Source organism: Bicyclus anynana, chromosome 5, assembly GCF_947172395.1.
Source record: "Bicyclus anynana chromosome 5, ilBicAnyn1.1, whole genome shotgun sequence".
In the NCBI taxonomy this organism is placed as follows: domain Eukaryota; kingdom Metazoa; phylum Arthropoda; class Insecta; order Lepidoptera; family Nymphalidae; genus Bicyclus; species Bicyclus anynana.
In genome coordinates, this window is record NC_069087.1 from 4,310,736 (window position 1) to 4,336,233 (window position 25,498).

Consider the following 25,498-nt stretch of genomic DNA (forward strand, 5'->3'; position numbering starts at 1 on the left):
GATAAACCGTGCGTTTTATATTACGATAACGCACAAGTGCGTAATGAGATACATTACGATATTGAAATAATTGAAATAAGAGACATTTTACGAGCAAATATGTTATAATGATTATTAAATAGTTACATACAAGATGCACGGGTAATAAAAATTACTACGTTTGAGCTGACTATCGACAATCCAGGTTGATAAACGTTGAGTGATCCTAGTCTTATCCACTCTCGGGCTACACATTCCATTGTATACCGGGGTTCAATGTATGGGCTAGGCGGTATAGTATTCCCTATCAGCCTGTTTCAAACCGATGAATGCAACATTAATAACTAGGGATAATAAGGGTAAAAAAAAATAATATACTTATAATGCTCAATTTATTCTTCAAATTAAAATTCTACTTCAACCATGTTTACCATAATTACCATTTACGAGTACTCCCAATTGTTATAATTGTAATAATAGTAAAATAGTTTTGTAAATTTGATCAAATGTGAACGCCGTCAGACAATATTTTGTACGCTCCATATATTTTGTCAGTAATGTTCACGACGTCTTCGTTGTCTACGAGCCAAACATTTCCACTAGCACTGGTTTGGTATGCTTCAATTACACCTCTCGCTGCTGCACTGGCTCTGTAATCATAGACAAATGCAAATTGCTTAACTTATCATACTCTTTTCCCCTCCTCATGATTGTTAAGATGATTAATCCACGACACAATACAATATTTTCAATAATTATTAACCTAAAGCATTGTTATGACCTCTTTTGCGTGGTTGTACAGTAATAATATTTTTCTATTTCTAAACCGATAAAATTTAAGATACATACGATTGTAAAAAAGAATGTTGTCTCAATTTGTCTACAATTTGATGTATATTTTCATTGATTATATCATCGAGACCCTCTACTTTGTATACCATAGCCGTCTCAGTTGCTCCAAAACACATAGCCAGTACTCGTACTTTGGTGTGGTGGTAATAGTCTTCTTTCTGTGAAAGTAAACATCTGCAGTAAATCTGCAAAAGATAGCTGTCTTGGTTTTAGCCTAATAGAAGTAAAACTTACTCCCATACAGACGCTAAGATGTAATAAAGCACTTTTAGTAGCAGCATACACAAAGACACCTGGCGACGTTAAAGCCAAAGCCTCGATAGACGACACATTAACGATAGTTCCACCTGCACCTCCACGGTCAACGCGCATTAGCTCTAAAGCTTTCAATGTTGAAGACACCGATGCAGTCTGAAATGGTAAACAAAGAATGGACAAAAAAGAAAGGAGGAGGTTTTTAATTTTAAATTTTCGTCTATTATTACCACCATTAGATTAAATTAAATTTTGACATATACCTGACGTTTCAAAAGTGCTTGTAAACTGAAATAAAAGAATTTTGATTTGATTTTTGATTTTGATTTGTTCTCAATTCGTCACGTGGCTTTTTTACGTTTTTTTAACGTTTGTTTGTCCACTTTGGCCCCATTTAATTTTCACGAAAATAAGTTTTATACTTTTGTGTTAAAATCAAAATAAACATCAAATCCATTAAGAAATGTCATCTGCCTACATCATATACTATATGATAGCCACCAATAGGCACCGGATGTCATTTCCTACATAGAATCTCAATTTCGTATATTACGTCAACTTGCATACGTCAAAGATAGTAAATTAGTTAAACATTCTATTAGTTAACATATTATTTTGTTATATAAAATTAATAGCGGACGCCCGCGACTTCGTCCGCGTGGAATTCAGTTTTTCACAAATCCCGTGGTAACCACGGATTTTTCCGGGATGAAAAATAGCTTATGTAGAGTAAAATTTATGTTTATTCCAAATTTCAGCCAAATCGCTTCAGTAGCCGCTGCACAAAGGAGGAACACACACACTTACAAACACACTGTCTTACACACAAATATTCGCATTTACATTAGTGTGATGTGATGTGATGTTCTTCTTCTTAGACTGCCTCTCCATTACTGAAGGTCGGCGGTCAGCTTTCTAAACTTTTCCTTGTCCATGGCTAGGCGGAAAAGTTCTTCGACGGTCTTTATGCCAGTCCACTCCCTTATATTTCGTAGCCAGGACTTCTTTCTTCTTCCTACACCTCTTTTGCCTGCAATCTTGCCCATCATGATGGTTTGAAGCAAAGCAAAATATGCCGTTTTTTTTGGTTTCGTGTCGCAAAATATGCCCTAGATACGCTGCTTAATGGTGTTAACATGTGATGATGTAATAAGGTAAAATTTTATATACTTACAAAGTTAATAGCAATTTCATTTTTGTACGTATCCATTTTTTCTAAAGCAACACCTGCATTGTTAACCACAATGTCAATAGCTCCGAATTTTTTAAATATTTCATCATATGTGCTGAATAGTTCTTCGTCCACAGCGATATTGCATTTGAAGAAACCAGCTACGTCGCTTCCATATTCTGTGTTTAGTTTATTTTCTAATGTAACGCCAGATGCTTCGTCGATGTCAAGGATAGCAACATACTAAAATAAAATTATGTTATTAATTATTACTACAAGAAAGCCTGTGATGATCAAACTTTGTCAGCCTACAAATGGCAACTATGTAGTTCAGACCATGATTTTGGGAGGTACCAGATAAATGAACGGCTGGCGAATGTAAACCCTTAACCATCCTCCCTATATTTAAGTACCTTAACCACCTACGTGCGGTCTCAGAGACCGCTGATAGATTATTGCTTGTAATTTGGAATGTATAGCATTAGTGGAACTTTAGATTGACTTGTTGTTGGTTTTAGACTCATTTATAACCGTAATACATAAAAATCGTGACAGTTTTACAATATAACGATTTTTTGTATAAAAATAACTATTCTAAATGTATGCAATCTATAACTTGGACACCATAAATTGTCTATTTTCTATTTGAATACTAATAAGGTATAAAAATAAATAATAAACTCAAAATATAATGAAATTCAATGAAAATTTCAAAAACGCATTTACATTTTTTTGCGGTAATGACATAATGACATTTTTTCCACAGCACAATAAGCCTCGTATACGTATAGAAAAGTAGAAGAGGTACATAGAGGGCTTCGCGAAAAGCTGCGTAATAAACAAAACAAAATCAATTTGAAAGTCCTCGCGGTCTCCAAGACCGCGCGCAAGTGGTTAAGGGTTAAAGATTTACTGAAATAATGTCAGGCAGGAAGTATCACTCTATAGTAATATGACACTAATGACAAATATTTGTACCTTTATTCGTTCCTTCACGAATCCTTGAACAATTTGTGCGCCTATACCATTTGCACCTCCGGTTACGATAGCCACTTTGTCTATTAGACTGTACATAGTGATTGTTTTATTTATTTGTTATAGACCTAATAACTATTGCAGTGATTTCTAGAGAGATCCTATCTTGGAATTTTTTTAAGAGGTATTGGCTGTGTGTTCGTAGTCGGCGTATTATATATATAGTTGTATCTTACTCTTGTGCGCAAAGTGCTCGTGTGTACGAGATTGCCTGAAATAGGTTACCGGAATGCAGTTTACAACAAAGTTTTTGTACTATTAGACATGTCACTAACGCGACGAAACTGAGGCGAAAAAAGGTAGATAATAATTGTGTATCATTTAGACGCATAGAAAACAACGAAAATTATAACAAATAATACCTATGACAAAATACAATGACAAGTTGTGGGTTCAGGAATTGTAAGCACTATATCTCATCATTCATTCATTATCAACCCATATTCGGCTCACTGCTGAGCACGAGTCTGCTCTTAGAATGAGAGGGGTTAGGCCATTAGTCCACCACGCTGGCCCTATGCGGATTGGCAAACTTCAGACACGCCTTCTTCCGTTTGAGACACGTGATATTTAATTTCTTAAAATGCACACAACTGAAAAGTTGGAGGTGCATGCCCCGGACCGGATTCGAACCTATACCTTCCGGAATCGGAGGCAGAGGTCATATCCACTGGGCTATCACAGCTTGTTTTTAAATTAAACACTATATCTACATAAATATAATATAATATAAGTAAACACTCAGTGCAGCATTTAAATTCGGATCACTTATTGCGGTGATTATGTAGGCACGTAACATATCTATAGGATAAAATATCGTTGGATTGCAATGATTGACATGATAATTGCATGTTTTATAGATTTTAAAATGTTATCTTATCTTATAACTACTTTTTATTTACACAAAGACAAAAATAAATTTTCTTTTCCTTATTCTCGGTAAAAATTAAAAACGGCTTCTTTTGTGTGCTTTTATATTGGAGTAGCTTAATAAAATAGATAAGAAGACAAACAACCTATAACTCAAACTAAAAAACTCAAACAGTTTATAAATAAACTGTTCATGTGCATGTGTATCTATGGTCCACTAACTTTTTCGACCAGATACGTACAAAATTTTCCTTCACCTTAACTAATTCATTTTAAAGTTTGTCGACAATATTTATTTATTTATTTGGTCCACTAGTGATTGTTACAATATTTACACAATTTTACAATTTAAAGAAAATATAAATACAAGGCTGTACAATCAAATTAAAGTAGACACGGCATGCCTATTCCGTAATATTAAAGTCCGTTTAAAGATTAATCAGTTTTTTTTAAATCCTTTAACTTGTAAGCCCTATTTGGCTATACTTCGTTACTCGTTCTACTTCTTACTACTTACTTGATTTTTTTAACATACCTATCCATATACAACCATTTTGGTTTGCTGAAACTTGACTTTAATAAATACTTTAAAACTCAATACTTCACAAACGTATCCCTAACGACGCTGCTTCTCTCTATCTAACCAATTATGGTGAGATTTTAACAATAAGAGGTTTTCGAAAGGAAATTAATAAATAAAAAGTTTTAATGCTCAATTTATTCTTCAAATCAAATTTTCTACTTCAACCATATTTACCATGATTATACATATTTAATAATACTTCCAATTATTACGAGTAAAACTGAAATTATAGTTACATAGTTTTGTAACTTAATATTATCAAATGTGAACACCGTCGGACAATATTTTGTATGCTCCATATATTCTGTCAGTAATGTTCAAGACGTTGTCATTGTCTACGAGCCATACATTTCCACTAGCACTGGTTTGGTATGCTTCGATTACACCTCTCGCTGCTGTATCAGCCCTGTAATCGCAGACAATTAATCCATTATTACTTATTATTATATTATATTCCTTCCTCTCCTCATTAATGTTAGGAAATCTATGACACAAGTAAAAAATCCACTCGTACATTACAACATTGCTTATTTTTAGATTTTTTACTTCGGATAGTGATAAACAGATAATTTACAATAAAAGTTTTTCAACCACAATATACAACGACGCCGTAAAAACTTAACATAACTCTGTAAAAAAACATGCATAATGTCTACGTAATATATTATAATCTTATTCTTAAAATATGCCCAAATAATAAAACAATTTGCGTTTAAAAAAAAAAGTAGCTTAGAACGATCGTTAGGTATGTTTTTAGTCTCTTGTGACTTGAGCACCTCTTAACATAAATGAAAAATGTATAGCATCTTCTTGGTTGTACGCTCCAATTTCGACTATTATTGGTTTATATAAGGTATGATTTTAGAGAACGCAGTTAAGACCAACATAAATATGTACCTTGTAGTCGTATTGTTGATGATCATTTATATCAACAATCCTGTTAATAGAAGAGATGAATTTCAATACCTATATCGTTGTACAGTAATTAGAAATAAAGAAAGAAGAAAGAAAATTATTTTATTTTACTAATTTAATTACCTCAGTAATAAAAATAACCACAAGCCGACTGCGGCATATACATATAAAACTGATTTGAATCAATTTATTTAATTATTTTATATTTCTAAACCGAAAACTTTAAAGATTAAAGATACTTACGTTTGCAAAAAAGATTGTTGTCTTAATGTGTCTACAATTTTATGCAAATTTTCATTGACTAAATCATCGAAACTCTCCATTTTGTGTACAATAGCCGTCTCTGTTCCTCCAAAACACATTACCAGAACTCGTACTTTGGTGTGGCGGTAATAGTCTTCTTTCTGTCGAAGTTTAAATATAAAGAAATAAATTTTATGGCCCTTAGACACAGGCTTACCTACTTTAAGGGCCAGGATGCTATTGTAAATACTGAGAAGATTAAAAAAATTGGAACTGACTGTACAGAAATTTACATAAGTTATAGTGATAATGTCTTTCAAAGTATCAATACTTGGCCCTTGCTAACAATACCGCCTTATGAAAAGTTCAAGCAACATAAATTTAATTATGAATCATAAATAAATGAGAGAAACCCCAAATAATCTTCATTTGATTAAAAATGGGCAACGCCAGGTCCTGACCCAGCAACTCTTTTCAATGCAAAATTAGCAGAAAATGAAAATTAACTAGAAATAAGTATAATATAGAAACCATTAAAAAACTAAACTAGTAAAACTTACTCCCATACAAACGCTAAGATGTAGTATAGCACTTTTGGTAGCAGCATACACAAAGAGATTTGGCGACAACAATGCCAAAGCGGCAACAGAAGACACATTGATGATAGTTCCACCTGCACCTCCACGGTCAGCGCGCATTAACTCTAAAGCCTTTAATGTGGAAGAAACCGATGCAGTCTGAAATGGTAAACAATGAAATAAAAATCACAGAAACGGGTCTTTGAAACTCGGTGGTGTTAGAACGGTAATCATAGCAAAATATAATAATTGCCCTAAAAATACTTGAGTCGGGTTACCTATGAATTTGACATTCTTCATTCAGAGGGAATGGCAATTGTTTTCATTACAAGATAAAATTACCGGAACATTCTGTCGGGGTAAACATTGCAATTGAAAAAATTCTTCAATCAGTGGAACTTATCTGTTATTAGTTTGTTTGCTGAACATCTTTGGGCGTGGCTAGTAAACATAGTACCGACAAAGACTACAGCACACACAAATTTAACGTTAAGGCACACCAATGTAATTAGAAAGAAAGAAAGAAAGAAAGAAAATTATTTTATGTAGTAAAGTTGACTTGTGTTCTTATGCGCAGCTTAAGTGATTTATTTTCTGTGGTGTTGACATACTAACTAAACATAATATAGCGCTCATTTATTCGGATAATTATTGTTATTATCAGCCGATGCACTTCCCTACTGGTCTTCTGTAAGGACTGCTAAACCACACATTCTTGAATCACCTGCATCAACAGCGCTGCAACCCTAATGTCGGTCTGATGTTGGTCCACCTAGTGGGAGCTCGACCAACACACCACTATAGCTATTCCAGTATCACGAACTTACTAAAAAGTTTGTTTGACTAACATTCAGTATAAAAAAAAACATACTTACAAAGTTAATAGCAATTTCATTTTTGTACGTATCCATTTTTTCTGAAGCAACACCTGCATTGTTAACCACAATATCAATAACTCCGAATTTTTTAAATATTTCATCATATGTGGTGAATAGTTCTTCGTCCACAGTGATATTGCATTTAAAGAAACCAGCTACGTCGCTACCGTATTCTGTGTTTAGTTTATTTTGTAATGTAACGCCAGATGCTTCGTCGATGTCAAGAATGGCAACATACTAAAATGAAAAATCTGTGATTAAAGGTTATTACAAAAGAACCTGTAATGGTCACACCTTTGTAAGTTCACAAAAAAAATTGTCAGCCTACTACGGTAACAGGTAAGTAGCAGGTAAAAAACGTTGTAGCTGTTATATATCTCTCTCTATTTTCTCCAGAATAATGTAAGAAATATTTAATCCTCATTCACTGGACTTAACTTTGAGGAAATTCTTTGTAAAACACCGTTTAAGGTAAAACTTTAAAAATCTGTATCGAAAAGTTGCTATATTATTATAAATGGATTTAAAAATTTACTGAAATAATCTCAGGAAGGAAAGATTACTCCAATAGAATGACACTATTGACAAATATTATTAATATTATTAATAGTATGTTGAGATGGATGTGTGGTGTGATAAGAATAGATAAAATAAGGAATGAGTATATAAGAGGAAGTTTGAAGGTGGCGCCAGTGACAGAAAAATTGACGAGTAGAAGGTTAGCTTGGTATGGACATGTAATGCGTAGGGAGGAAAGTCATATTACTAGAAAAATGTTGAATGTGCAAGTGGAAGGACATTAGAGGAGAGGAAGGCCAAAGAAGAGATGGTTGGATTGTGTGAAAGAGGACATGTGTGTAAAAGGAGTGGATGATGAGTTGACGAGTAATAGAGACGAATGGAAAAGATTGACATATTTTTCCGACCCCACTTAAATGGGATAAGGGTAAGGAGATGATGATGATATTAATAGTAGGTACCTTTATACGTTCCTTTACGAATCCCTGGACAATTTGTGCGCCTATACCATTTGCACCTCCGGTTACGATAGCCACTTTGTTTATTAGACTATACATAATGATTGTATCATTTATTAAAGACCACACTGATTTCTTACTCTTTGATATCCTATCTGGGAAAATTTTAAGTATTGGATGTGTGTTCACTCAGTTGACGTATTATATCTATAGTTATATCTCGCTCTTGCACGCATATGTGTACGAGATTGAGTGAAATAGGTTACCTGAATTTTATTTATAATGATTGTCATGATAAATGCATGTTTTATGAATTTTTAAATCTTATCTTTAAGTTGTTCTTATCTTATATTTACAATGAAAAAAAAATAGCTTTACTATATCATACTCTCGCTAAAAATTAAAAACGGCTTGTTATGTTTAACGGCTTTTACTTATATAGTTATAATGGTTTATAAAAATAAATTACGAAAAAAAATCAGCTAAGAATCGTAATAAATATAAATTTACACATTTTTTTATAAACCGGTCAAGTGCGCATCCAATAACTTTTTCGACTAGATTTGTACAGAATTTTCCTTCCTTCCAAGTATCTAGGTACCTACATTTTAAACTTTGTTGTCTATACTCCTACAATTAGTAACTGTTACTGTATTTACTGTATAACTTCACTCGTTCTTCTTCTTCTTTCTTGAGTTTTTTCACTCCATAACCTTAAACTACTGTTCAGGCTTGCAGACACTTGACTTTACCAAAATTGAGTACTTTAAAACTTCACAAAGGGATCCCTGACGACCACCAAAAAGTCAGTTGCACCTCTTCACCGTTCGTGTTTTTCTTTATGTCCAGCTCTATTAGATTGGATCTTAATATATAATTTGCTGCAATTCTATATTGAATCTGCTAGGCCAAGGTGTCAGAGCACGTTATCGAAAGAATTTTCGCACCCATTTCTACCGCATGTAAATTAATAGTCATATTTAGTTTATTTGTTAGTTGATTATGCACTGTAGTTATTTGGTCATTATTATCAATGTTTGTTTCCCAGTACAGTAAACTCTACAACTGATATACGTTTAATTTATTTGGAATAGATAACAAAGGTCCATTGTCTAGTACTAAAGTCTAGATGTGTTTATTTAAACTGTTTTGTATTGTGTAACCTTACAATATAATTAACAAAGTAATGTTTTCGGCTTTAGGTGTAACGCTGTTGATTACAGATAAATAAATATATTGTCAGTCACTGATAATCAAGTAATCTCACTTGCCTGCAGTGCTAATGGCTTGACGACCGACTGACAAAATGCGGCGGCTATCGGTGGCGGTCCGGCGTGTTCATTGATCTTCCATTTGGTGGACCCAAGACATCAAACGGGAGCCGTTGGACGCATGCGATTCGGGGCATGGTATTTGAAAGTCCTTACAAGATAGGTGCGTGTTACCAGTTATTACCTACGATCCAAAATTTGGTCGTTACTATGGGCCTTATTAGAAGGCTCAAAGTCACTCAGCGGGTGATGGAGCGAGCTATGCTTGGAGTTTCTCTGCGTGATCAAATCAGAAATGAGGAGATCCGCAGACGAACGACAAAGTCACTGATATATTTCTTTTCTACTATTAACGCTTTCACAGCCATACGTATTTGCTAAAATAAATATATAGGCGTCATGCTAGTGATATGAATAGAAGGCAACTTGTCAAGAACATGATAAATAGTTTAAAAATCTGTATCACGAATGAAATCTGGTACAATCGAGGGTTCTCAAGGTTAAAACTACACCGCCAATTGTTAAAATTTAATTTAAATCACTGAACTAACGACATATGCAGCACAGCTGACCTATTCACTATTTTGGTCTTTATTATCCTTGTGTATTGTTAACCTATTGTAATGACAAAATTTGTCATCTACATACTGTATGATATCCACTAGTAAGCACCGGATGACAATTTGTTACATAGAATCTCAATTTCGTGTAAATGTCAACTAGCATACGACAAAGATAATGAATTAGCATTCTGGAGCCACAACAATGAATCAATTGACATGTTATTTGTCAAAATCCGTATTTAAACGCTACGGAGGAACATATTATGTAAATACAAACATACAAACACACATAGACTGCTAAAATCATAAACCTCACTTTTGGCTTCGCTGTAGGAAAAAGTATAAAAGTGATGTGGCATTTCAGAAAAGATCTCAATTAAAACATCATGGTCAGTTATAGTGAATCCAAGCATATCTGAAATACCTATAAAATTACACCTCTGAAATTACAGTTAGATTATTAATCTAATTAAAGTAATACACGCAAAGAATACAGTGCAACAGTTGCATGTAATAAACCGTTCCACATGGATAGAAGTTTATTTGAAATTAGGCGTAGCATGTCTGTAAAACTGTCAGTGATTTCCGAAAGCTAACGTCAGCCACACACGTTCAGGCATACCAACAAGTTTTCTACAAAGTAAAGTAGACCTAACCATCACTATTTAAAATTTACTTTATTTTGTAGAGGTTTAAATCCTAATCCATGTTTATAAACATTGCAATACGTTGTGGCTCGCGCATGACAAGTCAAATTGAAGCAAAAATTTAATTCTAATTCTGTCGAAATGATGTCTGCCGCGCTTTGACAGTGTGCACGACGTATCTTGACGTATTCTGAAATGTGATCCGAAGCCACATGGTATTAACTGAACAGTTAAACTGATCTGTTAAATCGTAAGTGTGCACGATTAGTTAAAACTGACGAATACTACGATGTCAGCCAGTTTTAACTGTACTGTTTTTCTAATGATTTTGAAGTTCGATGAGTTTAAACTACTGTTAAGACGGTGCAGTTAAAACCGAAGGTCTGTGGTGCCTCTAAAACATAATACGTTCGTAAATATCCCTATTCTAATTTATTAATTCTCGATACTTCCTTACCTAGGTAGGTAGATTAATCAGCAATTAGAGGGTACTTATTAATTTTCATAACTACCCTCAAATTGCTGATTAGAAGTATCGACTACTGCTCAGTACTCGGCCGGGCATTTTTGAGACCCGTTAGTACGCAGAGAGAGCTCGTAGGTACGTGGTATTGCGATTGCATTCGACATAAACCCGGGGACCACACGATGCTACGTGCATTTCGGCTCATCTCAAACTTCTCGAAATAATTTGATTTAATCTTAGTGTGAATAGTCAATTTATTTCAATTAGGCTTAGTTTACAAGCACGTCGGGTAATATGATAATATAATGGTGATAATAATTAATTGAAAACTTAAAATTAAGGTTACGATGGTTCCAATTGCAACTTGGTCCGAGTAAAGCCCACAACAAACTCCTTTTTTAGTTAGTGACCATTTGACAATTTCGTCGTCATCAACTCATATTCGGGTCACTGCTGAGCTCGAGTCTCCTCTCAGAATGGGAGGGGTAAGGCCAATAGTCCACCACGCTGACCCAATGCGGATTGGCAGACTTCACACACGCAGAGAATTAAGATAATTCTCTAGTATGCGGGTTTCCTTACGATGTTGTCTTTCACCGATTGAGACACGTCATATTTAATTTCTTAAACAATTTTTGTATCTTTGACAATTTATGTAGTCAGTAATGTAGTACATTTCATTTCCAACATAGTTATTTTTTTAATTACGTACCTACCTCTAAAAGAAAATATGGAACTACTTTTTTGTCTGTCGGTCTCCTAAGACTCTTTTTCTCATGTATTCTTGTGCCAAGTTTTAATAATTATCTATTGATCTCGTTTTCTCAGTTGAAGATGTACAAAAACTAAACAATTAAAGAATATATACCTATCGTCCATACATCCAATCACCTATACCGTGCAGTATGAATTAGTTTGATAAAATAATGGAGGAAAGGTTATCAGTTATACTACTCTTGTGATAAACACTTTTCCATTATACAGATAATAAATCGTATCGGAAGGTAAATCGTTTTGTCTTTGAGGTATTCCAAAACATCTTCTACGAATGTGTAAAAACCGAACAATTTCAAACACCTTATTTCCTTAAAGTATAAAGGTGTACTGATTTAACGATTTCGAAATCAGTGCAAGTGAGGACGTCTCCATAGTAATATGTTTTGTTTAAAAGATAAAGTGGCGTTGGTTACTGGCGGAGCCAATGGCATAGGAGCGGCGATAGTGAAAGAATTTTTAAAAGAAGGTGTTAAGGTAAATCAATTTTGTCCTTTTTTTTAATCAGTTAAAGGAGGTTTGTAATAGAACCGTATGTGAATGTATATGTATGTACTGATCCGATATTGCTTGCAGGATTTTAAATATTATGCATGTTTTCAATACATTAACATTCAACTCAGAGTATCAACAATTCGTGTGGTACGTGCGAACATTTTTGTTTCCTCATATAATCTATAGTAAAGAAAGTACCAAAGTAAAATTAAAAGAAACTGACAGTGTTTTGTCTGGTGGTAGGCTTCGGTCGTTACCACCCTACCGGCAAAAACGAATTTTGATTTTGACTACTCAAGGGTTAAATTATATTGGACTTTAACTAAAATAAAAATAATATTTACAGTTTAATATACGGCCAAAGTAAAACACAAAATAAAAACCTGCCACAGTGGCCTTGAACGTATGCTAAAACAAATAAAAAGATTAGATAAAATAAGACGCACAAAAATAAGGTTCATTACAAAAGTAACTGACGCCTTAAGCTATTCACTCAAACTGAAATGGAAGTAGGCATGTCACGTAGCTAGGCTCAAGGATTAAAGGTGGACTTTTAAAGTCACCTTGTGGAGAGACCCACAAGGAAATAGGCAGTCAAGATGGGAAGACGAAATTAATTGGACATCTTTGAAAAAGGTCTTCACCCATTTTGGAGAAAAAAAATGTTTTTTTACTTTTATTTATTTAATTATAGTTTGTTTCCATACTGGATCTTGAAGAAAAATCTGGAACAGCTCTCGCCGAAGCATTAGCGGCGACATATGGGAAGGATAAAGTTGAATTTTTCAAATGCGACGTCACAAAAGATGATGAACTGTTTGCTGCTTTTGAGAAAACAGCGAAAGCAAATGGTGGTCTTGATATAGTAGTTAACAACGCTGGTATAGCAAATGACGATATTTACAAGAAAGAGATTGAAGTTAATTTTGTAAGTAATTTATTTAAACTATCGTTATTAACGTGACAACATCTTATAATTCGATGAAGCCAGATGCAAACTCAAAAAAAGATGGCGTCATGCATCGTTCCCTCGCTCTAGGGTTGCCAACTTTTTTTACAATAAATAAAGTATATTCTGGTCTATGAAGATTATGAAGCAGTATTTTAGAAGAACGAACATTTTTTTTTTAAACTGCAACCATACCATCAGTATTTTCTTATGACGTTATCACGTTCAACTATCGTCAGTAAACCGACTTTACAGACATCCGATTTTTCTTAAAACCATACATTTTTGTGCATATTAATTATGATAATAAAATAAAAACGTAAAACACCAGATAACCATTTTTGGAAATTACAGCCAGTTTTACGTATTAGGTACGTAAAAGATTAGCAAAATGTAATTGTCGAATCAATTCTCTTTCGAAAATATACTCATAGGTTTGGTATACGCATTAAGAAGTTCGTTATTTCCATCGAAACAAAATAAAATGATTTCTTTATCATCTTTATATTACATAGCCGACGCCCGCGACTTCGTCCGCGTTAAACTCGATGTAAGCGTTCAACTACCCCTATCTTTAGAAAATAAATGCGTTTAAATGTAGTACAAAAAAAATCAAGATTTTTAAATAAGAAAATGGTTGCTGTGCCTCTCCCGACATAGATAGGTATAGTGTGTTCCGGACTTTTTTGTAGATATTTATAAGATTTACAATTAATTAGAACATTTTATGGTTCTATCGTTTATAGTTTAGACAGCACAATAAGTAACTTTTCTGGTTGATTTTTTACACCTTGTGTCAGAAAACCCCAAACATCTTACGGAACCCTGTTTTTTTTCCAAAATAAAATTAAGCCTATGTTTCTTGTGGATAATGTAGCTTTCGAATGGTGAAAGAATTTTTAAAATCGTTCCAGTAGTTTTTGAGCCTATTCATTACAATCAAACAAACATACAAACAAAGTTTTCCTCTTTATAATATTAGTATAGAAGTATAGATTTATTTTTCATTTTAGACTGCTCTTGTTACGAGTACCTTGAAGGCTTTGAAATTGATGCGAAGTGACCGAGGTGGTAAAGGAGGAACTGTAATAAATGTTTCTTCGGTCAGTGCACTTGCTTTACTATCACCAACGGCCTTCGTCTATGGCGCAACGAAAGCCGCAGGTCTTCATTTTACATCAAGTATTGGGGTCAGTACATTTTATAGTTTGAAAATATTATTAACTAGAATACCACCATGGGTCCAACCGCGTAGTTTTCGTTCCTGTGGGAGTAACTGGGATAAAATAATATAGCTAATGTCATTACACACATCACAAATAACGTTTCTATTGATAAATGTCCAGAGATTACCCCTAAAACCTCAAGAACTCTCTAACTTATAATATTAGTATAGATGAAAATAAAAATATTACCCTGTTCAGTAGCGCTATTTATTTTTCGTTGATTCTTGAACTTCGTGATTTTTTTATAACTCGACAATTTTACTTTCAATTTGATGTCAATCTCTCTATATCTACATGTTAGAGTTTAGACGGAGAGAGTTAAGAGTCGAATTTGATTGTTCGATTTGAGCCACATTGTCGAGTTCTTGGATATAAACTTTCTGTTTTGTGGTCGATTTATAAAAAATCCTTACAGAATACGCAGAAACGCAATGAAAGAGATAGCGCTATTTCCGGTTGCATCGCCATTGGTTGAAATATCTCTTCACGAGATTATCTCGTTGTGTGTGTGTAAACTAAGCCTACTGGAAATATATCTTTTGACTTTGACTATTTCACCAAGATTTTTTGTTATTTATTATTGAAAGCTGATAGATTTAAAATAATATTACAATGTTTTACAGAAAGAAGCCTATTACAGTAGCACAAAAGTTCGAACTTTAAGCATATGTTTCGGAGCTACAGACACCGATTTAATATCTGATGTACGAAGCTTTGATGAAGAGCTGACACAGAAAATGAAAACTATAGTAAAATATGATCCATTGCAAACGTAAGTATTTTTATTATTTGGTACATTTGCCATGTTTTAGGCCAAACGTCCGGGAACTAAATCTAAAAGTCAACTAAATCAGTTTAACTTAGTAGGTAAAATCCCTAGATAAAATTTATTATCTATACTTATAATAAATCTGTAGAGAGGTCAATTCTGTACATGAAATATATTTCCAAAATAACTATCAGGGGGTGATTAGTGATCGATACTGATGCCAAAAATGCAAACAGTAAAATTTTTGTCTGTCTGTATGTTCTTTATAGAAACAAAAACTAGTGGACGGATTTTAACGAAACTTGGTATAATTATTCAACATACTCCTGGGCAGGTTATAGTATACTTTTCATTACGCTACGATCAATAGGACCAGAGCAGTGAAGCGAAATGTTGAGAAAACGGGAATAGTTACTCAATTTTTTAAGCTTCCGTCGCGTGTACAGCCTTAATGGTTAAAGCTACATGGAAATCATGTATGACGAAAATGTTTTCCTTAAAATTATCTATAAAAACACAACAGCATATATATGTCTATCTTTTATGGTTGACTCACAATAACACGTGTACCTCCCGATAGCTTAGCAGTTCGGAGCTTTCTAATTATATTTGTCTACTCTTATGTTTATAACACTCATCACTCATCCCTAACTAAAAAAGTTAACATTATTACCTATTCAATAAAAAAAGAATCATAAAAATCGGTAAAGAAACACCAAAGTTATACAAGAAATACGCTAAGCCATCGCGCGTGAATACTAATTCGTGCTATATGGATTTTTTTTGTGTAACGGTTGCCGCGCTCGATGCGACTCGCGGGGGGGGTGGGGAATTAATAAAGAAGTGCAGCCTTAATGAGTAGGGTAGGGTAGGGTAGGGGTAGGGTAGGGGTAGTGTAGAGTAGGGGTAGGGTAGGGTAGGGGTAGGGTAGTGGTAGGGTAGGGGTAGGGTTGGGATAGGGTAGGGTAGAGGTACGGTAGGGTAGGGTAGGATAGGGGTAGTTGAAAGTTTACAACGACTTTCACGCGGACGAAGTCGCGGGCGTCCGCTAGTTTTTTAAATAAAATTTAATAGTGCATATGTAAGACGATATTTTTTGCTTTTTAGTTTAGGTTAACTTTCGAGTTGGAAGTCCGTTGAATTTTTTTTATTAAAATTTTTATTTTTAGGGTTCCGAACGTACTTAGTCGTCGTCTTAACGAACTCTTTCGTTCGCCCACTTTGGGTTAGGCCATCTACATTCACATTCCAGATTCATTTCATATTTAGAATTCCCTCGACCGCGCATGCGTGGAGATATTGTTTCGCCCATCCATTACATCTTTACCAGTCCACCATTCAACATCGCATCACCTATTTGATAGTACCTACTTTTATTTTATATCCTTTTACAATTATTATAATCAGTTCAGTGAATAACCATACCAATCAACAACGTCGCCTTATATCTATATACTACTATGAAACCTCAATGGCGATAGTTATCAACCCATACGACTCACTGCTGAGCTCGAGTCTCCTCGCACATTTTATTTTATTTTTTAACCGACTTCAAAAAAAGGAGGAGGTTACCTATTCGTCGAAATCTTTTTTTTTTGTTTTTATTTTGTATGTATTTTCACTTTCATTACTCGAAGACGCCTGATCCGATTTAAAAAGAAAATTTCATTTGAGAGGGTATACTTTTCAATTGTTCCTTTACTAATTGGGTATACTGTTCTTTTTCGCTTTTTAGTTTAGTAAAAACATTTTTATAATTTTGATTTCGGTTGTATTTTTTCATAATTTTTTTTAGCTACAACGACATTTACATTAAAGGCAGCTATAATAAATATAGGTACTTACCAAGTTAGCTAATACTAATTCCACAATACCGGTTCTACTCACTCAATGTAGGGTTAGTGGGGCATTGACTGCTGAAGGACGAAACTAAGTATATTTATTGAATTTTTATTTGTATCCAATTTCCGTTTGATACAGACACAGGATACTGATATGAAAAATGAGAATGCTTATATATTTAGTATTAAATAGAAGCAGGCGTTAATTGCGGAAGATTGTTATGAATAGCGAAGAAATTATTTATTCTGCTATGTTCGACGAAAAGCCGACAGAAAATTCTCAATGTATATTTCACACCAAAAACGGTGCATCCTCAAGGTGTGTTGAATTTACAATCTACAATTGCGAAACTTACCTAGGGAATGTTCTGTGTTGAATTTATCGGATATTAGCGGGAAAAGCATAACAAATAAATTTATCACTATTAATAAAATTGCACAACAAAAAGTGTAACCTCAGCAAAACCCGTACATTGAGAGTTATTTCTGTTATTATAATTATAATACACTATCAGACGCCACGCGATTTCAACCCGTTCCCGTTCTTTTAGGAAAACGGTGTTAAAATATAGCCTATAGCACCCGGGGATAGTGGCTTATCAACAGTGAAAGAATTTTTCAAATTGGTTCGGTAGTTTCAGAGCCCAATCAATGCAAACAAACATTCACATTTTTAGTATGGTACTTACAATATTAGTATAGACCGTCCGCAACTTCGTTCCCGAGAACCTCCAACTTTTTACTAATCCCGCGGGAACTATGGATTTTTCCGGGATATAAAGTAGTATGTTATGCATCAAGGTCTAGTTTCTCTAAACCAAATTTCCAAGTCGGTATAGTTAGCCGTAATAAGGAAGACGATAGACACAGACGATAGACAGACACCATGACAGTCAGACAAATTTTCAGATAGATAGACAGACAGACAAACTTACTTTCGCATTTATAATATTAGCATAGATTGTTTTTTTAAAACCGGATATAAAATTTGGGTGTGACGAATATTTGCGAGACTGAGCAAAAAGGTTACAACATAGTACTTTCACTTTGCTTTCTACTCTGCTTACTATCTCATCATTATCAACCTATATTCGTTTCACTGCTGAGTTCGAGTCCCCTCTCAGCATGAGAGGGGTTAGGCCAATAGTCCACCACGCTGGCCCAATTCGGATTGGCAGATTTCACACTGAAGAGAATTAAGAAAATTCTCTGGTATGCAGGTTTCTTCCACCGTTTATGACACGTGATTTCTTAAAATGCAAACAACTGAAAATTTGGAGGTGCAGGAGGACTGGATTCGAACTCACTCTCTTCGGAATCGGAGACAGAGGTCATATCCACTGGGCTATCACGGCTCTCAGTTACTGTCTACTACTACAAATATTAGTCTCAATTTTAACAATAAGCCGATGTGATCACAGATGTGATCAGTGAGCAATATGTGACAAAGGAAGATCACCTGTCATAACTCTTTGACCATTAGACCGAGTGTCATGTACCAACTTACAATTTTGTAATGTTCTTTCATCCGATATCCCATTCGAACATTTTCGAAAATATTGTTGTTAACGGTTGGTTTTGATGGAGTTTATATTATCTATGAACGATCTTTGCTGACCAACTGCGCATTCCCATACTTTTTGTTAGTTTTCGAAGCGTTAGCGTTTGGAGAAAGATAATGGACGTGCCACTTGACTAGGGCCCCTTATCACGAAAAGAAACCCCAAGCATAGCTCGCTCCATCGCCTTCTGAAGCGAGAATAAATGAACTGGTAATTTTTTTTTTATTCTGTACAAGTTAGCCCTTGACTACAATCTCACCAGATGGTAAGTGATGATGCAATCTAAGATGGAAGCGGGCTAACTTGTTAGGAGTAGGATGACAATCCACACCCCTTTCGGTTTCTACATGACATCGTACCGGAACGCTAAATCGCTTGGCGGTATGTCTTTGTCGGTAGGGTGGTAACTAGCCACGGCTGAAGCCTCCCACCAGCCAGACCTGGGCCAATTAAGAAAACCTCAATCAGCCCAGCCGGGGATCGAACCCAGGACCTCCGTCTTGTAATGCTGCGACACGGAGGCGTCTAAGTGTTGTGTAAATTGTGTTTACAGTGCAGAAGATGCAGCTAAGGGTGTTGTGGAAGCATATAAAACTGGAGACAGTGGCAGTACTTGGCTCATATGGTGTAAAGTTCAAGACATCACTGACAGAGTTAAAAAAGGTTATGAAATTATGGCTGGAGATATATTTGACTAATTCGACAATGAAAATATTTTCTGTAATAAATATGTACATCTTTGTAATAATTGTAATTACAGTGTTTTTCCATACGGTTTTCTGTGTTTTTATTTAAGGAAAAAATTATAAAAACAAAATTGTTGTGGTTACTAATTTATTGTTATTTTATAGGTAATTGAGTATATAATTTACTGCAGCATTATAGACATATTTGCAGATATGTTTATCTAAGGTAAATAATGACACACTAGTCTAGTATAGTGGTTAGTCTATAGCTTCTAATCATGATGTGTTGGGATCAAGTCCTGTTTTTGGGCTATGGTATACTGAACTTTCCTTCCTTTTAAGCGAAAATTATATCTTCGTTAGTAGTGTCATACGGAGACGTAGCTACTTTACATTGACGAATTAAATAAATAGCCTTTACCTTCTAAAAAAAAACTTTTTTTTATATATTTGAAATGTAAAATTAAAAAATATGAAATAAAAGAAATTGGCGAATTAGTGGCCGTTAAAGAGTTGATATAGTACTATATACTTTAAGCCGACCCGCATTGTACATTGTAACTAAGCTCCATACTCCCTCTCCTATAAAAAGGGAGACCTAGCCCTATAAAAGGCTGTTTTAAATGACTCTGATAATGAAAAAGACAATAACTTTACGGTAACTAATCAGGGTAAATTAGCTTTAGATGCTCGTTATGCGTTACTGCGACCATACTAAAATAATGATTTTGCATGTTTGGCATTGTCACTTATGATCACTTGAGAATACAGTCAAGCAATAAAACACCAACGAATCAAAACAAAACATCGTACAAGTTAAATAGACCGCAAGTTCCTTTAAATACATTACATTACATCATAATCTAAGCAATTATTTCTTTCCGTTTGTATGATAACCCCCACTTTAATTGAATGACGAGTTTTGTTCCTTTTCGTGACTCCTCGCAGTCACTTTTACTTTCCATACGAAATTGACGTCCAAAAACAGGTGATGCACGATTTAAAAAATAAAGTGGCAATCGTCACTGGCGGTGCTAACGGTATCGGTGCTGGTATTGTGAGAGAGTTTGTTAAGGAGGGCGCAAAGGTAAGTCCTATTAAAATATAAAAAAACACTGCAAGGTACCTACATTATAGATCTAATGCCTGAAATAGATACTTCTTTATGATGACTGGAAGTTAGTCATGAGACAGTTAGATTAAACAAGAAAATTATTTGTCTAAATATATAAAACTCTAAAATAGAAAATGTTATCTTCATGTAACAAATCGATTTCCAAACGCTTAATTTAGGTCAAGTCCAGTCAAGTTAATATCAACACGAGACACTTATGAAATTAAGCATTATCAATCAACAATGAACATAATATGATAATAGTTCTTAATATTATATTTAAATGAATGTTCTTTCAACGTTCCAAAACTATACCTAAACTAAAAATCAAGTAAAAATAATTATTGTATTAAATTAAATAAATTATCCTAAGTGTCAAACCCCAGCGGTAATATATACTGTCCAGTAATCGGTAAATTAATATTTTCCATATAAATAATTATAGACAAACAGATTAATATATCTTTTATTTTCACTCGAATTAATAAAGATATATCATTCAATATTCTACAATCCAAAGGAATTTTATTAACATTAAAAACAAACTCATTTCCAGCATGTAGCAATCATAGACGTTGTAGAAAACACCGGCGCAGTGCTTGAAACGGAAATAAACAACAAACATGGCAAAGAAATCGTGCGCTTCTACAAATGTGATGTTTCTAAAGCAGAAGAATTGTATAATGTTTTCAATAAAGTTATAGAACAGCATGGATATATAGATATAGTTGTAAATAATGCTGGCACAGCAGATGAATCTAGCGACAAATACAAAACGCAAATAGACGTGAATTTTGTAAGTACTATTTATTATCGAATTATAAACAGTGAAGATGAACATCTTGAAAAACGCATTCTGTGGAAGTATATGAAGTTGTGTTAACTTAATTTTACTTATTTATCAAGAGCAACTTCTAATTTAGGAATCGTCGATTGTAAATAACTTTTTAATTAATTTTCAGACAGCCATAGTTTCGTCGTCTTTTAAAGCATTAGAGTTGATGAGGGTTGATCAAGGTGGGAAAGGCGGAACTATTATCAACGTGTCCTCAATAGTTGCTCTTTCTCATGATATCGGTCTACTTCCTGTGTATGCTGGCACTAAAAGCGCAATACTACAATTCAGTAGTCGCCTTGGGGTGAGTATGACATGTTGTATGTACGAGTATTTTTAGGAAATTCTACATTAAATCCTAACCCATCATAGGCCGTGAATCTGATGCCGTTAAGGAATTTGTAATTTCACGTCCTAATTTCCCATCCATAATTATCCTTCTTACTATATATTCAACAAAATTATTATGTCCATATTATTTATTGTAGAGACCAGTGCATATGACCTCTGCATTCGATTCAGAGGGTTTGAATCCGGTCAAGGGCATGCACCTCCAACTTTTTAGATAAGCGCATTTTGAAGAAATTAAATATCACCTGTCTCAAAAGGTCAAGGAAAAACATCGTGCCGAAACCTGGAAAGCATACCTGGAAATTTTCTTAATTCTCTAGGTGTGTGAAGTCTGCCAATCCTCATTGGGCCAGTATGGTGGACTAAGGCCTGATCCCTCTCATTCTGAGAGGAGACTCGTGCTCAAAAGTTAACCGAATATGGGTTGTTTATGATTACATATTGTAAGATAGTTTATCATATAATGTTTTCTCTTTTCAGTTGGAAGAACTTTATTCGCGAACTAATGTGCGCGTACTGACAGTGTGTTTTGGAGCGACTCAGACTAACATCTTTAAAACGTGCAAAAGTTACGACGATCAGGTCACACAGGTCATAAGAGAGTATTTCTTGACCTGCGAAGCACAGTCGTATGTTAAAGTTTGTTTATTCAATTTAGTAATAAGTTCCTTAAGCCAAAAGCAAAGATATTTTTAGCATCAAAAATATGTTTTGCTTTTAGTTATTTCTTCGATCCTTTAACTATTAACTCACGTTTTTATTTTAAAGTAGATTCTGAGTTCCACAATTATTATTTAATTTGTCTATTATCTAACCTTCATACTCTCTTATGACCTGCATAAGAGAGTATTTTTTGACCTGCGACGCATGTTCGTATTCATTCAGTTTTTATTCAATTTAGTAATAGATTCCTTGATTTTCCTTGTGTTTTATCATCAATGTTATGTTTACTTTTAGTTACTTCTTCTATCATTTAACCCTTGTTATAATATAGTAATGTTTTTAATTTTAAAGTAGATTCTGAGTTTCACGATTATCATTTAATTTGCCTACTATCTAACCGCAATTCTTAGAAATAGCAGGAAAAAGTACAGGAAAACGTCACTTTGTCCATTCGACCACCACTAAAGATACTTTTAGATATTATACTTAAAGCTGAGTCCTCCTGCGCCGAAACTTCCTGTTTTCTAGGTTATAACATCCTCAGGACTAAAGTTCTAGCCGTCCATGCAGGAGATCATCCAAACAAGGAACTATTTTATCTAATTCGTCCTTTTTAGTTCTTTAATACAACTGCCAGACATCGCATTAGATCGTTGTAGATAACCCGTAAATATAACGGTTTGGTTTCTTATTCCGAATACGATCTAAAAAGATATGGAATGGCTTACCAGCTTCCGTTCTCCTTACCACAATGTCTGTTTATGTCTAGAGTGAATAGGCATCTTCTAGACAAGCGGATTTTATAAAAGACTAGCTGACGCCGCACGGTTTCACTAGCATGGTTCCTGTTGCCGTAGGAATACGGGGATAATATATAGCCTTCCTCGATAAATTGGCTATATAATACTGAAAGAATTTTTCAAATCGGACCAGTAGTTCCTGAGATTAGCGCGTCCAAACAAACAAACAAACTCTTCAGCTTTATAATATCAGTATCACATAAGCACATCACAGGAAAAGCGAACGCCGGGAAATTCCACATCTTTCCTATACAAATACTATTATGTTCCTACCAAGTTTTTTTTCTGCTTGTGTAAGTGCCGTAGGCTCCATATTGGACCACAGTGGCGACACCGGGGGGTTTGGTCGAGCGCAGAAGCATCGCCTGATGGGGCCGAAGGCAGAAGCAGAGTAAATGGGCGGAACGACTCTCTAAGGGCGTCTTCTCTGACCTCTGACTCCGACCAAGTTTTGTTATTTTTATACTGCTGAAAGAAACACCCAAATAAAATCTCTTAGTCGAAACATTAACCGTTCGTAATAACGAATATACGAAAAACTTAAAACCTAAACCAAAATAATTACCTATAAAACATTTCGTGTGTAATTTTTAAATTGTAACTGTTTCAGACCCGAAGTGGCAGCTCAGGGAGTGGTGCAAAGTTACAAAATCGGGGAGAGTGGCAGCGCCTGGCTAATTAACAACAACACTACGTTGGATATAACGGACAGAATCAAAAAAGCTAATGAAATTATGTCTGCAGACATATTCTCAACCTAAAGTTATAATAGTTATTTATAGTACTAGATCCGGCATAAGAAATATATACCCCCATCTGTTATTTATTTGGGATGAGAAATAAATGATGGAAAGTATTCACATTGACACATTGAGCCTAGATAAGTTGCAGCTGAACAGTATTAGATAATTATTTTTTTAAATTTATTTATCTCCTTTTCTCATGGTTAATTAACAAAAAATCGTACATTAGTTAAAGTTACTAAAAATAATTGAAAAAGTAAAGTTTGCACACTACAACTGTGAGGTTGCCAGATAAAAACAGTTCACAGTAATTGTTATATACCCTCATCAGTTATTTAGTCGTCCAATATGTCAAATGAAAGGTTATTTTATGCTTAATTTAATTATTATTATTGTACTGTATTAGGTTGGCTTCTTAGACCGTTATTAATGGTCTAAGGTTGGCTTTGATCTAGTTCATGGTTTCCTAGATTTTGTATGAATATATATTTGGCCGCATTTGTCACTGTAAACATTAACTATCATTTATTTCATAGCAGTAATGAATATCAGATGAAGGTATATATGTTTAATGCCGGATCTTAGACTATTAATATAATATTAACAAACGAACTAAATAAATATGAGTTTTGCTACGTTCAAGGATACCTTTACAAAGAAATAAATTGTCCACGACTTAAAATTAAATGGGCATATTTTTTATAAGAACGGATTGGAGACAGATTAATTGACTTTTCCAAAGTGCATTAAATATTTATTGTAACTTAATTATAAAAACCTATCCATGTAGGTCGCTCAAATACACCGTTCGGTTTTGACAATTTTAATGTGTGAATGTGTGAATATTGTACAAACAGTGATGAAAAAGCTGTGAAATCAAACGGTACAAAATAATTAATTTGGTAACGCCTGGCAGAAAAATAAAGCACATACGAGTAGGTTCATATACAGAAATTATAATACGGTAGTGTATTAAGTTTAAGTAATTTAATAAAGTTTTCAAATATTTTTTACTTATACCTGTCTATTTAATTTAATGACTTTAAGATCCAGTTTAGCAGACGCCTGTGATTTCAACTACATTTGTGTAACATCTTCCAAGTTGTCATTAGGTACACCAAGTGTAGTGAAGTGGCAATGGGCAGGCCACATAGTTTGAAGAGCCGATGGACGTTGGTGTCCCAAGGTGCTGGAGTGGCGACCTCGCACCGAAAAGCGCAGTGTTGGCCGACCCCCCACTAGGTGGACTAAGGATATCAAGCGGGTTACGGGAAGCCGCTGGATGCTCGCGGTTCGAGACCGTTTTGTTTGGAAATCCATGCAAGAGGCCTATGTCCAGTGGACGTCCATCGGCTGTTAATGATCATAATGATGATGATACCAAGTGTATAAGACTATGAGCCGTTG

General features: G+C 34.5%; 4 protein-coding genes across 4 annotated transcripts; 2 read left to right on the forward strand and 2 right to left on the reverse strand.

Moving 5' to 3' along the window:
* Positions 1-336: 336 nt before the first annotated feature.
* Positions 337-3,415, reverse strand: LOC112051343 (15-hydroxyprostaglandin dehydrogenase [NAD(+)]-like). The gene is made up of 5 exons (XM_024089945.2): positions 3,236-3,415; positions 2,261-2,500; positions 1,066-1,242; positions 829-989; positions 337-629 (listed from the first exon to the last, which is right to left on the reverse strand). The coding sequence occupies exons 1-5, from the start codon at positions 3,329-3,331 to the stop codon at positions 482-484; spliced, it is 822 nt and encodes a 273-aa protein (XP_023945713.2). The 5' UTR covers positions 3,332-3,415; the 3' UTR covers positions 337-481.
* Positions 3,416-4,000: 585 nt separating this feature from the next.
* On the reverse strand, positions 4,001-9,288 carry LOC112051344 (15-hydroxyprostaglandin dehydrogenase [NAD(+)]). Its single transcript, XM_024089946.2, has 5 exons — positions 8,340-9,288; positions 7,357-7,596; positions 6,464-6,640; positions 5,904-6,064; positions 4,001-5,151 (listed from the first exon to the last, which is right to left on the reverse strand). The coding sequence occupies exons 1-5, from the start codon at positions 8,433-8,435 to the stop codon at positions 5,004-5,006; spliced, it is 822 nt and encodes a 273-aa protein (XP_023945714.2). The 5' UTR covers positions 8,436-9,288; the 3' UTR covers positions 4,001-5,003.
* Positions 9,289-11,707: 2,419 nt separating this feature from the next.
* On the forward strand, positions 11,708-19,690 carry LOC112051346 (15-hydroxyprostaglandin dehydrogenase [NAD(+)]). Its single transcript, XM_024089949.2, has 5 exons — positions 11,708-12,534; positions 13,247-13,480; positions 14,515-14,691; positions 15,351-15,499; positions 19,453-19,690. The coding sequence occupies exons 1-5, from the start codon at positions 12,439-12,441 to the stop codon at positions 19,595-19,597; spliced, it is 801 nt and encodes a 266-aa protein (XP_023945717.2). The 5' UTR covers positions 11,708-12,438; the 3' UTR covers positions 19,598-19,690.
* An 827-nt stretch (positions 19,691-20,517) lies between these two features.
* Positions 20,518-25,108, forward strand: LOC112051345 (15-hydroxyprostaglandin dehydrogenase [NAD(+)]). Its single transcript, XM_024089948.2, has 5 exons — positions 20,518-20,672; positions 21,256-21,495; positions 21,662-21,838; positions 22,366-22,514; positions 23,959-25,108. Exons 1-5 carry the CDS (start codon positions 20,577-20,579, stop codon positions 24,107-24,109), a joined length of 813 nt encoding a protein of 270 aa, XP_023945716.2. The 5' UTR covers positions 20,518-20,576; the 3' UTR covers positions 24,110-25,108.
* The last annotated feature ends 390 nt before the right edge of the window (positions 25,109-25,498 follow it).

Bases quoted from the DNA above. Each gene is read 5' to 3' on its own strand.
- LOC112051343 (XM_024089945.2), bottom strand. From the start codon at position 3,331: ATGTACAGTCTAATAGACAAAGTGGCTATCGTAACCGGAGGTGCAAAT. The intron at 1,243-2,260 runs GTAAGTATATAA...TTACCATTTCAG, and splicing joins ATGAAATTGCTATTAACTTT to ACTGCATCGGTGTCTTCAAC. The intron at 630-828 runs GTATGTATCTTA...CTATGATTACAG, and splicing joins CAACATTCTTTTTTACAATC to AGCCAGTGCAGCAGCGAGAG.
- LOC112051344 (XM_024089946.2), bottom strand. From the start codon at position 8,435: ATGTATAGTCTAATAAACAAAGTGGCTATCGTAACCGGAGGTGCAAAT. The intron at 7,597-8,339 runs GTACCTACTATT...TTTTCATTTTAG, and splicing joins TCGTAAAGGAACGTATAAAG to TATGTTGCCATTCTTGACAT. The intron at 6,065-6,463 runs GTAAGTTTTACT...AAACTTCGACAG, and splicing joins ATCTTAGCGTTTGTATGGGA to AAAGAAGACTATTACCGCCA.
- LOC112051346 (XM_024089949.2), top strand. From the start codon at position 12,439: ATGTTTTGTTTAAAAGATAAAGTGGCGTTGGTTACTGGCGGAGCCAAT. The intron at 13,481-14,514 runs GTAAGTAATTTA...TTTTCATTTTAG, and splicing joins AAGAGATTGAAGTTAATTTT to ACTGCTCTTGTTACGAGTAC. The intron at 14,692-15,350 runs GTCAGTACATTT...AATGTTTTACAG, and splicing joins ATTTTACATCAAGTATTGGG to AAAGAAGCCTATTACAGTAG.
- LOC112051345 (XM_024089948.2), top strand. From the start codon at position 20,577: ATGCACGATTTAAAAAATAAAGTGGCAATCGTCACTGGCGGTGCTAAC. The intron at 21,496-21,661 runs GTAAGTACTATT...ATTAATTTTCAG, and splicing joins CGCAAATAGACGTGAATTTT to ACAGCCATAGTTTCGTCGTC. The intron at 21,839-22,365 runs GTGAGTATGACA...TTCTCTTTTCAG, and splicing joins AATTCAGTAGTCGCCTTGGG to TTGGAAGAACTTTATTCGCG.